The sequence below is a fragment of the Colletotrichum tamarilloi genome (assembly GCF_030869305.1).
Source record: "Colletotrichum tamarilloi strain Tom-12 chromosome Unknown Scaffold_10.1, whole genome shotgun sequence".
NCBI classification, from domain to species: Eukaryota; Fungi; Ascomycota; class Sordariomycetes; order Glomerellales; family Glomerellaceae; genus Colletotrichum; species Colletotrichum tamarilloi.
In genome coordinates, this window is record NW_026849393.1 from 897,523 (window position 1) to 916,400 (window position 18,878).

An 18,878-nucleotide genomic window follows, 5' to 3' on the forward strand; every position below is an offset into this window, starting at 1 on the left:
ACCGGATACCTGTGGAGCCAACGGTGCGGCGGCTCAAGCGCTGTAAGGCGGGCAGGCAAACAGGCGCCCCCCGAGAGAGATGCCCCGCCTCCACTAAGAAATTTTCAACTTCACCTCTTGACTTGTGACCCGTGAGCCAATCACATCGCCGCATTTTGTCAACCCTCAGAGTCACTCCTCGACGCAGCATCTCCAAGCGACGACGAAGAAGACGAAGAGAAAGAGACAATATGGCTGGCACACAGCCCTCAATAGAGTATCTGTCAACAGGAGCCAACAGGCAGACTGCGGTCGCCGACTGGAGCCCATGTGGTCTTCTTGCCTTTGGCGCTGACTGCAACATTGCCTTGTGGGCGCCGTCTGTAAGCCCTTTCCCCAGTCCGCTGCTTGATGGATTGATGCTGACGATTCATGAATCAGTCAAGAAGTGCAGAGGGTATCACGACTCTCCTAAGTGGGCACAAGGAGGTTGTCAAAGCAGTCAAATTTCTGCCCCAAGTGGACGGTGAAGATCGCAGGCTCCTCATCAGTGGCTCAGATGACCAAACACTCAAGGTCTGGGCAGTGGACTCAAAGACGAACCAAGGAGAGTGCATTCAGACGGTCCACAATCATTCGGCGCCCGTGAACTGCATCGCCATCCTGCGGTCCAAGGGGACCCATAAGCAGGTTCTTCTGGCTTCAGGGGCTGCCGACGCAACCATCAAGATCTGGAAGCTTGACGGCAGCCAATTACAGCTGCGCCAGACTATCAAAACCGCCCCCAAGTACTTCCCCCTATGCTTGGCTCTCACAGCACTCGACGAGGCCAAAGATGTGTTTGTCTTGGCCGCAGCAGGAACAAAAACGTTTGTGCAAATATTCGTCGCCGCTGCTGACGATGAGACCGCCGACTTCAAGCTCCAGGCTACCCTATCAGGTCACGAAGGCTGGATACGATCCCTGGAGTTCACGTGGGAGAAGACAGAGGCGAATAGTGACCTGCTCCTCGCTTCGGCAAGTCAAGACAAGTACGTCAGACTCTGGCGTCTGCACTTGGGCAAGGAGTTGCCATCACTCGCTGCGGAAGGCTCAGATCCCTTAAGCGGTGCCTATCTGCCGGGCAAGTCCCCCTCAAATAAGGCACACCGGCTTCAATCCGCCGGCAAGGACTTCTCCATTACCTTCGAGGCCCTTCTTCTCGGCCACGAAGACTGGATCTACAGCGCAAAGTGGTTCACTAGCCGCGAAGGCAAGCTCCAGCTACTCTCCACTTCCGCAGACAATTCCCTCGCCATGTGGGAGGCCGACAGCACCTCCGGTATCTGGGTCAGCATGGTCAGGCTAGGCGAGATCAGCAGAGAGAAGGGCGCGACGACGGCGACGGGAAGCATCGGCGGCTTTTGGACAGGTCTCTGGGCACCCGACGGCGAGTCCGTCGTCTGCCTGGGCCGGACGGGCAGCTGGCGTCGCTGGGTCTACGACAACGAGCGCGACCAGTGGAGGAACGCCATCGCCGTCAGCGGCCACACCAGAACCGTCACGGGCATCGCATGGTCCCGCGAAGGGGACTACCTCGTGTCCACGAGTTCGGATCAGACAACACGTCTCCACGCCCGTTGGAAGCGCGGTGATGCCGTGACTGGCGCCCGCTCGTGGCATGAGATGTCCCGTCCCCAGATCCACGGCTACGACCTCAACTGCATCGACACTTTGGGCGCCTCTCAGTTCGTCTCAGGCGCAGACGAGAAGCTCATGCGTGTCTTCAGCGAGCCACGCACCGTCGCCAAGATGCTGCAGACCCTCGGCGGAATCGAAAGCGGCGCACCCACGGAATCCATGCCAGACGGCGCCAATATGCCCGTGCTAGGCCTTTCCAACAAGGCTATTGACGCCGTCGACGACGACCAGGAAGTACAAGCCGACGACCAGTACGACCGCGAAGCCGTTGACCCGGCCACTGTCGTCCGCAAGTCCATGCTCGACATTGACCACCCGCCCTTTGAAGAGTCCCTTTCGCGGCATACTCTCTGGCCGGAGACGGAGAAGCTCTACGGCCACGGCTACGAAATCTCCTGCCTAGCCGCCAGCCACGACGGCAAGCTCATCGCCAGCGCCTGCAAGGCGAGCTCTCTCAACCATGCCGTCATCCGCGTCTTTGAGACGGAGCGCTGGACCGAGGTCAGGCCACCGCTGGCGGCGCACACCCTGACCGTCACGAGGCTGCGGTTCTCCCCAGACGACCATTTCCTCCTGAGCGTGGGCAGAGACCGGCAGTGGGCCGTCTTCGAGCGCGGGAGCGATGGGCAGCAGTATTCCCTCCTCCAGGCGAACCCCAAGGGCCACACGCGCATGATTCTCGACGCCGCGTGGGCGCCTCTGTCGCGGAGTGATGGTAATAGCAGTAGGGTGTTTGCTACGGCAGGACGCGACAAGAACGCCAAGGTCTGGGTTGGCAAAGAGGCCGCAAAGGATGAGCAAGGCGTCAGCAAAATAGAGTTCACCTTGGCTTCGAGTATTGCCTTTGACGGGCCCGTCACGGCCGTCGACTTCCTCGGCAGACGGGGTGCCGGTGGTGAGCTTGTCCTTGCCGTCGGCACCGAGTCTGGCAAGATCTCTCTTTGCACGCTGGCCCCTGACACTTTCCAGCCGGTCGGCACACTCCAGCTTGCGTCGAGGTAAGTTTCCCCTCGTAACTCTGTTTAGTGTAACTTGAACACGGTAGCTGACCTCTCACCTCAAAGCCTATGCCTCCCGAAACCCGTTTCCCAACTCGCATGGCGACCATCAAAGAGCGATAGCAGCACAGACGAGTTGGGCATCGCAGGTGAAGATAGCTCCCTGCGCGTATACAGCTTCACAGGATTAGGCGCGCCGTCCAGGTCCAACGAATGAATGAAATGAAGTCTACGTTTTGAAAGCACTCGTTGATACCCTAGTAGACACCTATAAGACGTTTGAGATCCGAGTCCTATGCATGTATGAATGGATATGAATTAAAAGACACGCGTCGCCGCATGTGATGCGAGTTTATAGTATGTATATGTATATGCCTTTTCGTATCCGAACCTGAACTGAATGCACTTGGTTCATATTAAAAAGAAACCCCCAATGAAACGCCCGCATCAGAAGCGAATAAACGACATTTTCCGCGCTCAACATGCGACACGCCCTTCGAGCTCTTCATCAGGCGGTCCGGTCGTCCATGTCTCGCCATTAAGATCCTCCTGTCCCACTCCCTCGTTCGTTCTCTGACTCTCCTCCCATTCGTTCATTCGGCATGCATCGTTTTCATGTCATAGAAAGTTGCCGACTTGCCTGCAGGGCAAGGGATGCACAAGCCCCTCCTTCATGAAGTGAAGGGAGTCTTTACAACTCCTTGACGAGCTCGACAGTCTGCTGAGCCAGCGCGGCCGCAGTCGTACCTGTCTTCTCGGCCATCAGCACGCTCTCGACGGCGGCCTTTGTGAACTCGACAGCATCTACCACGGTGTCGACGACGGCGTCGATCGGGTCGCCGTGCATGTAGAACCAGGCGCGGCTCATGAGGAAGGCGATGTGCTGAGGCAGGTAGAGGACGGTGGCGATGATAGTCAAGCTGCTGAGGAGGAAGAGGACGGTGTCTGCAAGAAGGGGGGTTTGTTAGCCGGACGGATCTTTCTGGTTTCTGCGAGAGGAGAGATGGCGGCAGTTGTTTGTCGTCGCGAATAGGTTCAGAGATGAAGAGCGAGGGTAGAAGAAACGTACAGAAGATGAACTTTTCCAGGGGCGTGAAGATGTACACGCTGAAGGTGACCTCGATCTGGTACTGCTTCAGGTGCAGCCACTTGCTGAAGGACTGGAGGGCCGACATTTTGTTGTTTTTCTCGTACGTTCTCAGATAAATGCTCCAAGATCTTTTCTGAGATTGAGAGGAGGAGTCTTCGCTCGCTCGGTTCTCGCGGTGTTTGACGGAGGTTGAAAGTCGCGGCGGCGGCGGTCACGGGTTAAAAAAAGGAGGTAGGCGATTTCTCGAAGTCGTGGCAAGGATTAAAAGGTCTACTCTGCCAATTCGTTCATAAAATGTCGTGTTGACGTCTGTCGTACAGAATGCCGAACAACCTCTGTAGAATCCGTCTTTTGCGGCGAGAGGAATCGAAGGGAAGTTTGCGGGATCAGAAAAGGCGAACTCTAAGGATATCGTCCGAGGACGGGGTTTGCGCGGGACGGGGGGTGAGGGAATCTTATCAGTGAAATTGGTGGCCCGCCCACGCGACAAAACACCCAACAGTGACTGAGCAAAGCACCACCGCCAAAAAGCTGTACCCGACAGATCCGCAGGGGAAGCACTGACGGGGAAAGGAGAGAAGAGTTGGGTTCCACAATGCCAGCAAAGTAAAAGTGGGGGGATTAATTTACAGGTCGCCCTCCAGTAAAGACTGAGTAAACTCAACCTCTCATTGGCCGCCTCACCTCCCCAAATCCTCCGAACCAGCAGTTCAGCACAACTTCTCTGATCTCGACACCTGGGCACCTGGGCTAATCGTCATGCACCTCCCGTTCGGCCTCCAGCCGTCCGCCGGCTGCTAACACTCCACATCCGAACCGGGCCCAATGCTGGAGAACTGCCCGGCCCACCACGCGCGCCGTGAAGCAACGAACCTCGAACCTACGAAACCTCACCAGCAAGCCTCACCTCGAACCGTCACTCCATCACGCCGCAACCCACGGACAATGGCCCGGCGCGCGCGATGCCTCCCCCTCTACCCCTTCTAACCCGTCTCCCCCTTCAGGCGGGCGCATCCAACGCCAATGCCTTTATGCGCCGAGGCCCTCCCACGGCGGCGAGGCCGGCGCTGCTGCTCCCGCCGCTGCCGTCACTACCATTGCCCCTCGTCGCCCTCTTCACCACATCCCCCTCCGCGTCGCTAAAGAGGCACCAGATGCCACCTCGGCCCAAGCCCCCTCCAGACTCCGACATCGAGGAATCTTACCTCAAAGGCAGCGGGCCGGGTGGTCAGAAGATTGTACGTGTAGAACCCACTGACCCGAGTCGTACCTTGGGCCTTTCGCTTGTCCTTTTCTACCAACCAATGCAATTCAATGCGGCCGACACTCGAGCCTGATGCGACTCGATTTAGACCGCATGACTGACTAGGAGCTTGCTTCCCGTCATGGTCTTCTTGTACTGACCACCCCACCTTTCCTACAGAACAAGACGAGCTCGGCCGTGCAGCTCAAACACATACCCACTGGCATAGTCGTCAAGTCCCAAGCCACCAGATCCCGCTCCCAGAATCGAAAGATTGCCCGCGAAATCTTGGCCGAAAAGATTGATAACCTGCAGAATGGCGACCAGAGTCGTTCCGCCATTGTCGGCGATGTGAAGCGCAAAAAGGCCGCCAGTGCATCCAAGAAGAGCAAGAGAAAGTACCGTCAGCTTGGAGAGGAAAAAGCAAATAGTGAGGCGAGCGAAGACGGAGCTAGCGAAGAAGCTGTTCAAGACGAGACGAACGGCGACCCAAGCTCTGAGGAAGTAAAGACCTCCCATACGGCTGATCCTAGTTCCATTGTACAAAGTAAAAACCCGTAACATCAAACATTACTTCCTTGCACAGAGCAAAATATGTATCAATAGATCAGTCCATTTCTACTCCTGGCTAAAGCATTCTCGTGAAATTATAACATCACTAAAAAAGCGAGCGTGCGAAACTCGGGAACAGTAAGCAAAGTGTATTGTATGATCGACCTCAGTTGCAGGCGTATCCGCCCCTATACGCGCCCACGCGCACCCTGCTACAAAACAAGGACCAAATCTTTCTGGAGAAGGGTCGACCCAAACTTCTTGACCATGTCAACAACTTTTCGCCAATATAGGACCTGACTGCGGTATATGCAACGCCGTGGAGACCTTGCACCGGTCGTTGCCTCTTTGGAATCGATGTGTTTTCGGAAGGGCGAGAATGTGATTCGGGAAGTAAGACGCTACATTATCATCAGCTCTTGCCGCATGCTGTAGTTTCGCTGCGCCGTCGACATACCTTAGAAGCACTTGCGGTGGACAATGGAGGGACCGCTCTCGTCGTACTCCTGCTTGGAGATCCACATCTGCTGGAAGGTAGACAGGGAAGCCAAGATGGAACCACCGATCCAGACGGAGTACTTGCGCTCGGGGGGAGCGATGATCTTGACCTTCATGGAAGAAGGAGCAAGGGAAGTGATCTCCTTCTGCATACGGTCGGAGAGACCAGGGTACATGGTGGTACCACCAGACTGTAAAATCGTTAGTTACTGGAGCTAGATACTGGAACTGCCGTAGAAACCATACCATGACAATGTTGCCGTACAGGTCCTTACGGACATCGACATCAGACTTCATGATGGAGTTGAAGACGGTGACGTGGATGCCGCCGGACTCAAGACCAAGGACGGAAGGAGCGAACAGAGCCTCAGGGGCACGGAAACGCTCGTTGCCGATGGTGATGACCTGACCGTCGGGAAGCTCGTAGGACTTCTCCAAGCTGGAGGACTGGGAAGCGGTCTGGAGCTCCTGCTCGAAGTCGAGGGCGACGTAGCAGAGCTTCTCCTTGATGTCACGAACGATTTCACGCTCGGCAGTGGTGGAGAAGGAGTAACCGCGCTCAGCGAGAATCTTCATGAGGTAGTCGGTCAAGTCACGACCGGCCATGTCGACACGGGCAATGGCCTGGGGAAGAGCGAAACCCTCGTAAATGGGGACAACGTGGGTGACACCATCACCGGAGTCGAGGACGATACCAGTGGTACGACCGGAGGCGTACAGAGACAGGACGGCCTGGATAGAGACGTAGAACGCGGGGGCGTTGAAGGTCTCGAAGACGATCTGGGTCATCTTCTCTCTGTTGGACTTGGGGTTGATGGGGGCCTCAGTCAACAGGACGGGGTGCTCCTCGGGGGCGACACGGAGCTCGTTGTAGAAGGTGTGGTGCCAAATCTTCTCCATGTCATCCCAGTTGGTGACGACACCGTGCTCGATGGGGTAGCGGAGCGTCAGGATACCACGCTTAGACTGTGCCTCATCACCGACGTAGGAGTCCTTCTGACCCATACCGATCATGATACTGTGCACATGTTAGGTCGCAGCGCAGGAGATGGCATTGCTGCAGCAAGAGATAGACCTACCCATGGTGACGGGGGCGACCGACAATGGAGGCTAGTGAACAGTTAGAATCAACAATCTCGGGTATGGGTGACCGAAATCGTATACCCCTGACGGAGAAGATTGCGGTCTGCGGATGAGGGGGAACTTACGGAAGACAGCTCTGGGCGCATCGTCGCCGGCGAAACCGGCCTTGCACATACCCGAACTGGGAACAAGTCAGAACCAAACTCATTGTAGGATATATTGTATCGATGGGTCATATGCCAATGGGCTATCGCGAGGGATGACGATTGGCCAGATCCCTTCTTGGGCCCAGGAGGCGGAATGGTCGGTGAGACGGCGGGGAAGCTTACCCATTGTCGATAACGAGGGCGGCGACCTCCTCTGCAGAGATATATGTTAGCAAGTGAAGCAGAAGGACGGATATTGATGGACTAGAGCATCGCGACTCCGATGAGGCCAGGGGATGTGAGGCGGCATAGGCGTCGTGGAGCAGGGAGTGAATTGCTGGCAGAGACGGAGATGGCGTCACGTACCTTCCATTTTGAATTAGGATGTGGGTGAGGACTGGAAAAATAGAAGAAAGATGGATGAGAACGAAGACAGCTCACTCGATTCCGGAATCGTAGGAGCGAGATGGAACTGGCAAAAGTCCTGAGCGGATGGCAAAGAACTTGGGAGAGGGCGTCGTTGGGTGGTGAGGTCGAAAGTGGGAAAGGTTACGGGAAGATGAGAGGTAGTCGATTTTGGGTGGAGGAGGGGGGAAGAAGGAGAAGAGTGGGAATGGCAGGCACAGTGTGCGGTGAGCGCTGGCTTTGGCTCCTCGGTGTTTCGTTGGCTGCTGCGATTTGTCTGGCGGGCCAGGTTTCGATGTCAGAAAGCAGCTGGAGACCTAACCCGACTTGTGGGTGAGCAAATGGGCGTGGTGAGGTGGGCAGTGGGCTGGGCAAGAGCGTGGAACAGGTGGCAGAAAGTGGCAGCGCCCCCCGAGGGATTGAGTTGCCGCTTTAACAAAGGAATGGGAAAGGTGGGAAGGGGAGGCTGCGCGTTCTCTCTCGCCTCTTTCTCCCCGTCCCCCGTCCTCTTCGGGGATGGCCCGTGCTTTTGCTCCTTTGCTGCTCGGGGGGGCTAACTGCGCAGGACTGGCAAAGTAGTGTGGTGGGGTACGGGAGGGAACACACTTTCACTCACTCACTCACTCACTCACTCACCCTTTTTTTGGTGATACTGGGGTGCGAAGGCAAAGAGGAACCTCTGATATTGCAGACGAGATGCGCGACCCTCTGAGTATCCGTATTGTCTTCCTTTCTCCGGCCTGGACCGCTGATTCCGGTGGCTAAAGTCGAATTGGGGGTCGTACCTTCAATTTGGTCTTGATGTTGGTGGGCAATGCAAATATCCCGTCGATGCTCGGATAAGTGCACTTTTACTGAATTCTCGGAGCAGGTATCGTATCCGAACGAATTGTTCCTCAGTCGTTTCTTGTTGTATTCAATACAGCAAACAATCATACCAACAAAAAGCCCGTCAGTCTCCGTGCCTTATCTATCACTTCGAACAATCAGGCAGTGAGTATTGAAGCAAATAGCATTCGTCAGCCTATCCGTCACTCACCATCTGCTCTTCAGGCAGCTTAAAACCGACGGTGAGAGATGCTCACCTAATACCCTTCAGCTCTCCACGGTCTCGACCACGGACCAATCAAGCCAAGCTACAGGCCTGACAGTGCGCCTTTCTCACTCCGACTGTGACGCCTCTATTATCTTCAAGGGCATCCCCACATCCACCACCTGCACCCACGCTACGGTCTAATGAGAATACAAGGTTAACCCAGGCCAAGAACATGGGATCATGGAAGCCAGCCTGGCCGAGATCATCTCGCCCTGGAGAGCAGTTGGGCAAGGAGGACAGCGTTGCAGCACGGCAGGTAGCGGACACAGTATCGCGAATCCATCCCATCTCCTCATGGACTGTGGAACGGAGGGCCGCTCCTCGACGCCCACGTGAGACTCTCAACAAGATTCCCGCCGCGGCCGCCTGGTTCATGCTCGATGGCGGCGGGCGGATTTGCGCCAGCGAACCACATGCCAGCCGTCCTATTGCTCGTCCATTCGTCAACGAGTCGTACGTCATCTTGTTCCGTAAGTAACAAAGACACGGACAAAGGTGCCAAGCAGGCATAGGCAATCTATTTTGGTTCACAGCACCATCACCTGCCTCCTTCCCGTCGTCTGCATAGCATACATAGGTAGCACGTCGGGCCGGCGGAAGCAAAGGCGGCGATGAACGGGCACGGAAGCGCAGCAGACGGACCAGGCAATTTGGCAGGTACTTCCAGGCTCCAGGCACCCCGAAGCCGACACCACCGAACGACGGGCCTACCAAGCTGCCTCCTGGCTCCTGCAAGGGCCGTACTCTCATGGACACGGCTTGATGGGGTCGCGGCTCTGGTGGTTCAAATTACGTACCCGCGTATGGACGCCTCTTGCGGGAACGAGAGCCCGGGGTCCTAGGGGGTTAGTTGGCATGGGATTCTCGGATGCCAGCCTCGCATATCGCATCTCGCATACATGCTCTGGGCTGGAATCTCGTTCACGGGCTCGCTCTCGTCTTCGACAAGTACCTGCCGATGCGTGCTGTGTCCATAAATTGTGTTTCGAGCTTTGTGTGGGAAGCCCAACAAGAAACAGCGCGGGCGACAACTACACGCCGTGCTACGTTTCCAGTGTGGCTGAGCTGGGAGCTCCGGGTTGCCGGGCGGCGTCTCCGTTGATCGGGTCCTTTTAGCATAGATCGGATAGGAGAATACGGCGGAAGCTGTAACCTGTCATCTGTGGCGGGGACGCTATGCCTGATTGCTGCATCCTGTCAAGCGAGCCATGCAATATCGACATGAACGACCAGAAAGGCTTTCAGATAATGGAAGGATGCATGGCTGAGAAGCCTGGGGTTATCCAAAGCTGGATACAGCAAATTCGAGTTGCCAGGTCTCGTGTGCTCCAGTGACTTCATCGCCGGAAGGTTGCTCAGCTCAGCGTCGCAATACCTACCATAGCTTGGGTACCTCGAGGAAGCTCTGTCCATGGCCACCTTAAGTTAAAGCGGCAATGAGGGGCAACTCACTTCATGGTGGGGCAGTTGGAACTTTTTTTTGGTTCACGTCTTTTTACCAGCCACCTCACTACAGTAGGAGACTGCCTTCGACCATTCCCTCGACGAGCCCAAGACTCCCGGATCCAGAGTCCGGGAGGGTATCCAATGTTTGACTGGCAGATGAATTGCCAACTCAGCCCATTGCATGATCCCATTGTTGGGCTGTAAGAGATTCGCTGGCCACAAATCTGTCTGCCCAAGTTTCAAAAGACTCGAGCTGCATAAACGACGCATTGAGCTGGCTTTGATCAGGGCTCCTCACGTGAGATCGACGCTAGTCCGCTTTCGATTGCTGGCAAGCTTCTTGAAGGTTCCAGAAAAGGGTAGCAAATCAGAAGCAGCCAGTCAGAGCGGGAAGTGGCTCTTGATAATGGAGAACTTTTTGATGTTGATGAGAGTTCAAGTGAGAGTGAGTGACAGACTGGAAGTTGATAGCAAACAAACTCTACACATCAACACAATACACACTTTTCAGATTTCTCATTAAAACTTGCAGCAAGTTTGGTGAGTCGTCACAAGGTTTCATTATTTAAAGAGACCACTCCAAACAACTACACCTCCAAAAACTCACCGCAAACTATCCATCATGGGTGACAAGCACCTCAACGAGCTCCTCAAATGGAGTATCGAAAACCAAGAAACCAGCGGCGAGAACGGCACCTCAGCACCCGCCGATGCCACCGCCGTAAGAGCGCCCGCCAGCACCCTCAACCCCGAGGCCATCGCAGCCCTCTTCGGCAACGGCCCCAGCGACGCCGAGCTCATGAAGCTCTCCATGGAGGCAATCACCTCCCCGGACCCGGAAATCACACTCGACAACAAGCTCATCGCCTTTGACAATTTCGAGCAACTCATCGAGAACCTCGACAACGCAAACAACATCGCCAACCTCGGCCTCTGGACCCCGCTGCTCTCCTGCCTCGAGCACGAGGCCCACGAGCTGCGCCGCATGGCCGCCTGGTGCGTCGGCACCGCCGTCCAGAATAACCTGCCCAGCCAGGAGCGCCTGCTCGCCGTGGGCGGCATTCCGCCCCTCGTGGCGCTCGCGACCAAGGACGGCGAGGAGGAGGCTGTGAGGAGGAAGGCCGTCTACGCGCTCAGCTCTGCCGTGCGGAACTACCAACCCGGCGCGGACGTTCTCACGGACGAACTGCAGAAGAAGGGCCTGCGTAACGGCAAGGTTGACGCTGAGAACATGGATGACATTGACGAGATTATGAATGCGCTCAAGGCCAAGATCACGGCATAGACAAAAAGGAAATGCGAGAAAGGAATGGGTATGGGGTGGATTTGGTATGGTTAACTTGCATGGACGGCGTTTCGGCGGGTGGATCGGCATGAGGGCTCTTTTGACGTACGGGACGACGACCCAAAGGAACATGGCATTATGGTATTAGACGATCATTATCGCATCAGATGAACCAAGAACATGATCACACAATTATTGCACAGAATACATCGCAAGAGTGACCGTATCTGTTGGTACATTCATATACAGGCTTTCTAAATGTGTTGATATCGTACAAAACGGGATACCCCTTCCCAGCAATGTTCCCCCTTCTTTAATCCTTGAACTTTCCGTAGAAAGGAAGACCAAGAGCTTGCATCAGAAGCCTGGCCTGACGGTTCGAGGTTGCGCTTGTGTGGATAAAAATATGGCAACCTGGTAGGAGCTGCAGAGACTCGTCAGCAACGTGGTCACAAGTCATAGGCAGACGGAATATCTCACCTTGGCAGGGTACATGTCGTAGTTGATCTGAAGCTCGGGAAACCAGACCAGGTCGTCGGGCCTCAGACCGATACCAATACCACCGTTTCCGTCACCAGTGGTCGCATTGACACCGGGCCAGTCCTTGATCTTGGGCAGGACGAGGTTGATCAGCTTGTCAACGAACTCGTACGCCTGTGGACCGTGCATGGTCGTCTTGACACCGGTCTTGTCGCCCTCGCGGATCTTCCATTGGATAACGTTGTTCTTGGTCTTGGTGACCTCGGGGACGTTGCCGCTGATGGACTGGATGACCGAACGAGCGACCTGGAGCGTTCCCGGCGCCTTGGCGGCCGAGGGGATGAAGGTGTGCAGCGATACGGCCAAGATTTCGGGGACGGACCGGCAGTCAATGTTCTTCTCCAACACGTCGAGCTTGCTTCCACCTCTGGGTCCGCGGAGAGGACGGTTCTTGTTGTACGGCGAGGAGTCGTCCCATGCCCTTAAACGCTCCCGTACCGGGGGGTCTGGTGTACCTGGGGGCTTGTGAAGGTAGGTCATCGTGAGCAGGTCAGCAGCGATGGTCGTATCGTACGTCTGGCGCAGTCTGGGGAGGTTGAAAGGCCCAGGAACGAAGTCGCGGGCCGTGGGATCGGTGGAGGGCGGTGATTGAATCGGGTGAAGAGGACCTCTGTCGTACTTAGGGGGATGGTACTGGTATCTGTCGCCTCATCTATTAGCATTCCGCTTCACGCTGTAATGTGAGCTTCCATGCGCACCTGTTTCCGGGAAGCTGCTGCGGTCTGTCAGCCAAGCGCTTCGCCGTGTTGAAAGCTTGAATGGCAGCATCGTCAGGACCAGGAGCAGCCAGGGACGAGGTCTCAAGATCAGGGAACTGAGCCTCAGCGGCAGCGGTAGATTCGCATCGCCGGGCGACAAGAGGGGTCAATTGCCATGGCGAGCGCTGCCTGCAGACGAACCGAGTTAATCGGGAGCTTTCCCGTAGAGTGGCCATGGCTAGTCGTTCAACTCTGACGCAACCTGACACGTCTGTAAGGGTAAGTCGCGATGCTCGAAATTTCAATCTCGAAATGCTCAGTTCGGCCCGTGCCACTTGTGGCTGATGCGATTTTTAAAGTGGATCTTCCAGCTCAGTTCTGGGAATAACGTGTGGCTTGATCTTTCTGCATCTTTAAAGCCTGGATCTCCAGGCGACTGGATGCGGAGTGACATGGGAATGTCACTCGGGGGCCGTCGGAGCGAACGTGACCAGCAGCCTCCGGACTTTCGGGCCTTCAAGCTCAGTTTGTGGTCGTTGCACTGTCGTCATCAGGAACCAGGCCGCCGTCCGCGGGACACCCTCTATTGAGCTTCGGACTATGGTGAGGCACCGACGATCCATTCTACTAGAGCGGGTAAATCGTGCACGCAGCTCGATTACGTAGCAGTCATTCGGGCCCTCAGCTGAATCCAATGTCCATCAGTCACCAGCTCAATGGGTCAGCAAGCGCGCGTTCGGTTGCAGAAGCTGGAGCATTGCTTTCCGACTAAGGTACGCGGAGCTGACAGGGTGGGGAGACCACTGTAGCAAGCAGCACCCTCGGACATGAACAGGCAAAGATGGGACGGACAGATGGGCAACGATGAGCAACGATGGGCGTTGTGTGCCTCTTGCCCTCTTCGATATGCGGCGGCGGCGCGCGCTAACATGCAGGTTGCCTGATTGTACCCAAGATGGACGCGAAAGCGAACCTATACAGGTTACGCGAGCGCTTTTCATCGGATTGGAGCTGACTTTCAGTGACTGATCAACATCCAACACACACAAGGCGGGGGCTGGCAGATGGTGCGACAAAGTTTCCATTCATTGTCAAGAGGCTTTGCTCTTTCTTTTCCGATCGTTGAGCGTTGCTATGGGTGCGGGAGTGTGTGTAAGCGCTTTGCTTCTGCTGCTAAGTTAGAGTTGAGCCTCTGGGGTGGCTCAGTGAAAGACACTCGTATTGTTTTCGTTCATCTAGCTGTTCTTCGTCTGTTCTTGGCGAAGCCTGTTCAATGTAAAAGAAGGCCATGAACATTGGACCAGGAGGCTTATGAAACCAGGAGCATGGGCCACAGAGCCATGATATCGGATCTACTGCGCACGCATGGAAGCAAGGGACGCTCCAGGATGTGTCCCATAGGGTATCATTCGGGACCTGATAAACCACCTCGAAACAAGAGGCGAGACTTGACGAGAGTCACGTCCGGCCTAAAATGTTCTTGTGCAGGCCATGTCAAGACTTCTGCTCAACATTTCCCATTGTGACTAGGGGATCGAATGACCAGCAATTGAAGCGATGGGCGACTTGCCACTTTCATCTTGTTAAATGGGCAGCCTAAGTCAATTTCGGATGTTCCTCCCACGAAGGACAGGCCCTTACGTATGTCACCTCGCGTGGACATGGGATGTTGGGGCAGGCTACTTTTACTCATATTCGGAGCCTGGTCGGTCATATGTAAGAATTGTGGCAGCCAAGCACGCTCAAGAACATTCTGGCTGTTCCCTTGCTATTACACTCCGGGTTATGCTCCCATCTCACCACGTAACACACTTCGTCTGCTGCCAAGCGAAAAAGCCTATACCACAAAAGGCCAGCTAGAAGAAGGACAGGTCAGCTCGGAGTCACGGTCATCTTGGATACGTCGTGTTCGCCTGTCCAAGGTAACAGTAACAGCAAGCAAGCAAACCTGAAAGTCCGCCTTGCCGCCACCCTCCACCGACCTGGCGCTCCCAAACCCCCGAGTCAACTGACGGCAAGTCCGCAAGGGACGCCGAGTGTCCCCAGCAGAAAGTTGAAGTGGAAATCTCTCAGGGGTCCCAAAGTACCGCCTCACCCAAGCTTTGCCGCGCCGGTACGAATACACGCCCTTCCACGGTCCGTCCACTTGGTGCCTCTCCACACGACCAATACACCGTGGGCACCCACGGCACCCTGCCAAAGCTGCTGCTCACATTGGACCCCGAATTTTCTGAGCCAAATCCACGAACCACCACCATCTGACCCTTGTTGGCGCCAGGAGCCAGTCGAAGGTCCTTCGCTACCTTTATTGCTTCAGCAGTCCCCCGTGTGTTCAACCATAGGACCTCGTCTTCTCACTTCCAGTCTGCTTCTTCTTGTTATTCACTTCGAACCTAAGCAACAAAACAAGCAGTATATCTCTTTGGCGTTCGAGAATCGAGCTTGTCTACTTGGCAGACAACAGGGACTTGATCAACACTCATACCCTGCCGTTGCAGGCCATCACAATAGCGAAAACCTATCACTCTGCTACTACATCGGACAGCCCAGAGTCCAGACCTGACCATCCCAGCGGCCCAGCCCCGTCTTTTGCGACTGCGAAAATCTGCCCCGCCGACACGCGCCAGAACCCCTCCATACCTATCCTCGCACTCGGTGCATTCTTCATCTTCTCTCAGCTTTGCTCCCCACCTCGCCCACTCCCGTATTGCTGGCCGATGGGGGTGCGACTTTCAACCTGGCCATGATTCTTGACTGCTGAGACGACTGCTTTCCTCGAGTCGCCGAGCCACTTTGGCACCAAAATCGCGAACCTAGCTATTCCAGCTTTTGGCAACATACAGGATCTGCAACCATGAAGGGCAAAAAGTTTCTTAGCCTGCGGGACAGGAGTGGCACGCATCGCAGAAGCAAATCCTCAGAACCAGGGCAAAAGGTGAGCTTCGTATCCCAGGAACTGAAGATGGTCCTTTCTCAAAGTCCGTTTCCATGGGGACAGCCACACTAATCCCACGTCGCCAAACCTAGAACCGACCACTTTCAGCTGAAGCATTCAGGTCGCTTTTCAAGAGCGATCGAGCACCGACCGATGAGGAAATAAAGGAGAAGGAGATGACCAAGGTACACCAACCGCAGCATTACAACATTGCACAAGTCTAACAAGGCCATAGATCGAAGACATTACGCACCTTCTTGCCGAGTCGAACATCACCGACGTTTCTGCGGAACACATTCGAGACTCCCTGAACAGTAAATTCGCTGACGGCGATGTCGACAAAACCGTCGAGTTCATTCAGCTACAGTGCAAGGCAATGGCCGGCAAGGTTGCACACTACAACCCCCAAATCGAAATGGTTGGCGCAGAGAATAGGGGTAACGTCACATGTTACCTTGACTCCCTGTTGTTTGCCATGTTTGCGAAACTGGACGCTTTCGAATGTATGCTGAAGAACGAATTCACGGACGAACCGAGGCGCAAACTAGTCACGCTGCTCCGCTTGTGGGTGAACATGCTCAGGAGCGGAAAGATGATTCACGCAGATATGGTGAGTTGCGGCTGGTCCTGCGGTACCTGTCCTGCGCTAATCGTCCCAGACGAAACTGATACAGGATGCGCTGGCTGAGTGCGGCTGGAGTGACGCGAAACTCCTAGAACAGCAAGACACTTCCGAAGCCTTCGCCTTCGTCACCGAAACGCTTCAATTGCCCCTGTTGCAATTACAAGTCGACCTCTTCCACCAAGGCAAGAACGATAAGGACGACCACAAACTGGTCTACGAAAGACTTCTCAACCTCGCCGTACCTCCAGATTCGGAAGGCAAAGGGATCAGGCTAGAAGACTGCTTGGAAGAATACTTCAACACACAAGTTGATGTACTCAGGGACAGCCACGAAGATAAGAAAGAGGCGGAGAGGGTAACCCCGAACACAGACGCGAATGGGATACGGATTGTCACTCAAGAGAATGAATTAGAGGCTGGCGCGCAAGACACGCTGAGTGCGTCTCCCGCGCAGCTTTCTCCAATTCTTGAGCGGCGGTGGACAGCCTCGCAAACACCCAATGGCGTGCCGGAGTCTCCTAGCAGCTCTTCGCGGCCAACTCCAAGACACCGTTCAACTAGCGTTATACAACGCGTGGTGCTGGAGGAGAAGGACAAAGACAAGGGAAAGGAGACCGAGCCATCTACCATGCTGGAAAAGGCGCGACGAACAAGCTCTACAGTGGTGAAAGCCGTGACAATTCCAGCTTGGCAGTTTTTCAGATTGATTCCATGGCACGCCGCCGGAAACAAGGAGCCCAAGAACGACATGGAGGTTGCTATGAACTTCAACCAACGTCCTGTGGTCGGTATTTGCCTGAAGCGGTACATGATGTCGAACTCCGGTGTTCCACAGCGCCAGAATACCTTCATCGATATTCCGGACAGCCTGAGGCTTCCGCACTTCATGCTCGGCGACGAGACACAGCTTGAGGAAGACCCCAACGGCTTCAGCATGGAATATAAGTTAGTGCTACAGTCTGTGGTCTGTCATCGTGGCGACTCTGTCTACAGCGGACACTATATCTCATTCGCCAGGGTGGCGCCCAAACTCCTCACCGACAATAGGAGACACGACAATGACCCCCCTCCAGACTACGAGGAGGCGCAGTGGGTCAAATTTGATGACTTGAATATCGAAAACAGGGTGACTTATGTGGACGACATCAAGCAAGCTTTGAAGGACGAGATGCCTTATCTCTTATTCTACCAGATCGTACCAATGGTAGAGGTGGCGTCAACGGAAGAGACGGAGACTGAGCCTCCTTCTTACAACGAGTCCAAGGTCAGCGTCAACCTACCGGCTACACCGAACCCGGTCAACGGCAACAACTCCGGAATGTCATCATCGCGGAGCGACTACTTCGAGAACACCTCAATATCTCCACCCAAAGCGCCTAGCATCCGCTTTTCGTCGGAATTGGAGCGTCCTAGTCGCATAAGTTTCGGCGATGACGAGCCGTACTTGGGGTTCAAGGATTCTCGAAGGGGCAGTGTTACCTTCACGGACTCTACCCTAGGCACGCCAGCAATCACGCCGGATGCCATATCGCCCGCCGTAACCCCAGGAGAAGAGACGACAGCCCAACGGCTTTCGCGAGCCGCCGCTCTATTTACGGGCAAGAGCAAGAGCAGACCTACCAGTCAAGCAGGAGAGGGCCGCATCAGTCTTACCATGACTCGACTCGGCGGACTCATGCGACCGAGCAAGGAGCCGCTCCGTGATCCCAACAGCAACTTGAGCAGCAACGCGCTCGCCACATCCATCAGCGCACCTATTCCTGATCCGGTGACTGAGGAGGAATTCGTAGAGAACGCTGATGCCGAAGCAACACCGGTTGCGGCACCAGTTGCAGAGACCGACAGGAAAGACTCCAAGGATTTCAAGGAAAGAAAGTCATCAGAGCACCATCACAGGCATCACAAGAGAGGCAAGTCCAAGAGCCGTTCTACCGAAAAGAAGAAGCACAAGGACGGGGATGAGCCGGAGCGAGAGTGTGCAGTGATGTAAAGACTTTTCCGACGACAGATTAAAACAGACCAAAGACGAGCGACAGTCAGAGAGAGAGACAGAGTTATTAGTTTACCAGCGCGTTGATGTGATTGGGATTAGATTTGACGAGAGCTTGTCTCGGCCCTGGAATAGCGAGGAGTTTGGTGGACCGAGATAGACTTTGGAAGCAGCAGAGAAGAGGTACATACTTTGCAGTGTGAATGACTCTGCGAGAGACGCCGCAACGCCTGCGGATGATTAGCAGCACGAGAAGGGCGTTTTCCGGAGTTTTGTGTTGTTTCCTTTCGGGACGATGAAAAGAAGAAAACGGAATACCATGGAATTGGAAGCAATGCGAGAGGGAGTCGATGAGGTGGTTATCCATCCCCCTCTCTACACACCACAGATAGCTTGGGATAAAATAATACTGTTGATGACTGGGTCGTCATTCATCAAGATTCAGCTACCTGACCTAGTTTTCCCAGTTTTTGTTCCCATGTGTTGACGCGTTTGAGTAACCGAATAACCGAATACCATGTTTCCTGTTTCCCCGTCATTGACTGGATTGGAAAACGACGTCCAGAACGTAGGACGCAAAACAAGAGTT

At 54.9% G+C, this 18,878-nt stretch overlaps 10 protein-coding genes across 10 annotated transcripts; 7 read left to right on the forward strand and 3 right to left on the reverse strand.

Annotated features, from left to right (window-relative positions):
• Positions 1-230: 230 nt before the first annotated feature.
• Positions 231-2,874, forward strand: CTAM01_04448 (WD repeat domain-containing protein; the record flags this gene model as incomplete). Its single annotated transcript, XM_060520478.1, has 3 exons — positions 231-362; positions 421-2,657; positions 2,724-2,874. 3 exons carry the CDS (start codon positions 231-233, stop codon positions 2,872-2,874), a joined length of 2,520 nt encoding a protein of 839 aa, XP_060385123.1.
• Positions 2,875-3,348: 474 nt separating this feature from the next.
• CTAM01_04449 (uncharacterized protein) lies at positions 3,349-3,832 on the reverse strand (the record flags this gene model as incomplete). Its single annotated transcript, XM_060520479.1, has 2 exons — positions 3,349-3,602; positions 3,727-3,832. The coding sequence occupies 2 exons, from the start codon at positions 3,830-3,832 to the stop codon at positions 3,349-3,351; spliced, it is 360 nt and encodes a 119-aa protein (XP_060385124.1).
• Positions 3,833-4,709: 877 nt separating this feature from the next.
• CTAM01_04450 (RF-1 domain-containing protein) lies at positions 4,710-5,551 on the forward strand (the record flags this gene model as incomplete). The annotated part of the gene is made up of 2 exons (XM_060520480.1): positions 4,710-4,985; positions 5,171-5,551. 2 exons carry the CDS (start codon positions 4,710-4,712, stop codon positions 5,549-5,551), a joined length of 657 nt encoding a protein of 218 aa, XP_060385125.1.
• Positions 5,552-6,000: 449 nt separating this feature from the next.
• On the reverse strand, positions 6,001-7,642 carry CTAM01_04451 (actin; the record flags this gene model as incomplete). Its single annotated transcript, XM_060520481.1, has 6 exons — positions 6,001-6,231; positions 6,287-7,058; positions 7,120-7,150; positions 7,249-7,304; positions 7,453-7,483; positions 7,636-7,642. 6 exons carry the CDS (start codon positions 7,640-7,642, stop codon positions 6,001-6,003), a joined length of 1,128 nt encoding a protein of 375 aa, XP_060385126.1.
• Positions 7,643-8,942: 1,300 nt separating this feature from the next.
• On the forward strand, positions 8,943-9,533 carry CTAM01_04452 (uncharacterized protein; the record flags this gene model as incomplete). Its single annotated transcript, XM_060520482.1, has 2 exons — positions 8,943-9,240; positions 9,445-9,533. 2 exons carry the CDS (start codon positions 8,943-8,945, stop codon positions 9,531-9,533), a joined length of 387 nt encoding a protein of 128 aa, XP_060385127.1.
• Positions 9,534-10,838: 1,305 nt separating this feature from the next.
• Positions 10,839-11,501, forward strand: CTAM01_04453 (nucleotide exchange factor Fes1; the record flags this gene model as incomplete). Its single annotated transcript, XM_060520483.1, has 1 exon — positions 10,839-11,501. The coding sequence occupies one exon, from the start codon at positions 10,839-10,841 to the stop codon at positions 11,499-11,501; it is 663 nt and encodes a 220-aa protein (XP_060385128.1).
• Positions 11,502-11,814: 313 nt separating this feature from the next.
• On the reverse strand, positions 11,815-12,975 carry CTAM01_04454 (ribosomal L5P family protein; the record flags this gene model as incomplete). Its single annotated transcript, XM_060520484.1, has 3 exons — positions 11,815-11,925; positions 11,982-12,681; positions 12,740-12,975. 3 exons carry the CDS (start codon positions 12,973-12,975, stop codon positions 11,815-11,817), a joined length of 1,047 nt encoding a protein of 348 aa, XP_060385129.1.
• A 1,407-nt stretch (positions 12,976-14,382) lies between these two features.
• Positions 14,383-14,691, forward strand: CTAM01_04455 (uncharacterized protein; the record flags this gene model as incomplete). The annotated part of the gene is made up of 1 exon (XM_060520485.1): positions 14,383-14,691. The coding sequence occupies one exon, from the start codon at positions 14,383-14,385 to the stop codon at positions 14,689-14,691; it is 309 nt and encodes a 102-aa protein (XP_060385130.1).
• A 374-nt stretch (positions 14,692-15,065) lies between these two features.
• Positions 15,066-15,302, forward strand: CTAM01_04456 (uncharacterized protein; the record flags this gene model as incomplete). The annotated part of the gene is made up of 1 exon (XM_060520486.1): positions 15,066-15,302. A coding segment is annotated over one exon (237 nt), but the record flags the coding sequence as incomplete, so codon positions are not given.
• A 291-nt stretch (positions 15,303-15,593) lies between these two features.
• On the forward strand, positions 15,594-18,289 carry CTAM01_04457 (ubiquitin carboxyl-terminal hydrolase; the record flags this gene model as incomplete). Its single annotated transcript, XM_060520487.1, has 4 exons — positions 15,594-15,674; positions 15,767-15,859; positions 15,910-16,284; positions 16,334-18,289. The coding sequence occupies 4 exons, from the start codon at positions 15,594-15,596 to the stop codon at positions 18,287-18,289; spliced, it is 2,505 nt and encodes an 834-aa protein (XP_060385132.1).
• Positions 18,290-18,878: the final 589 nt, after the last annotated feature.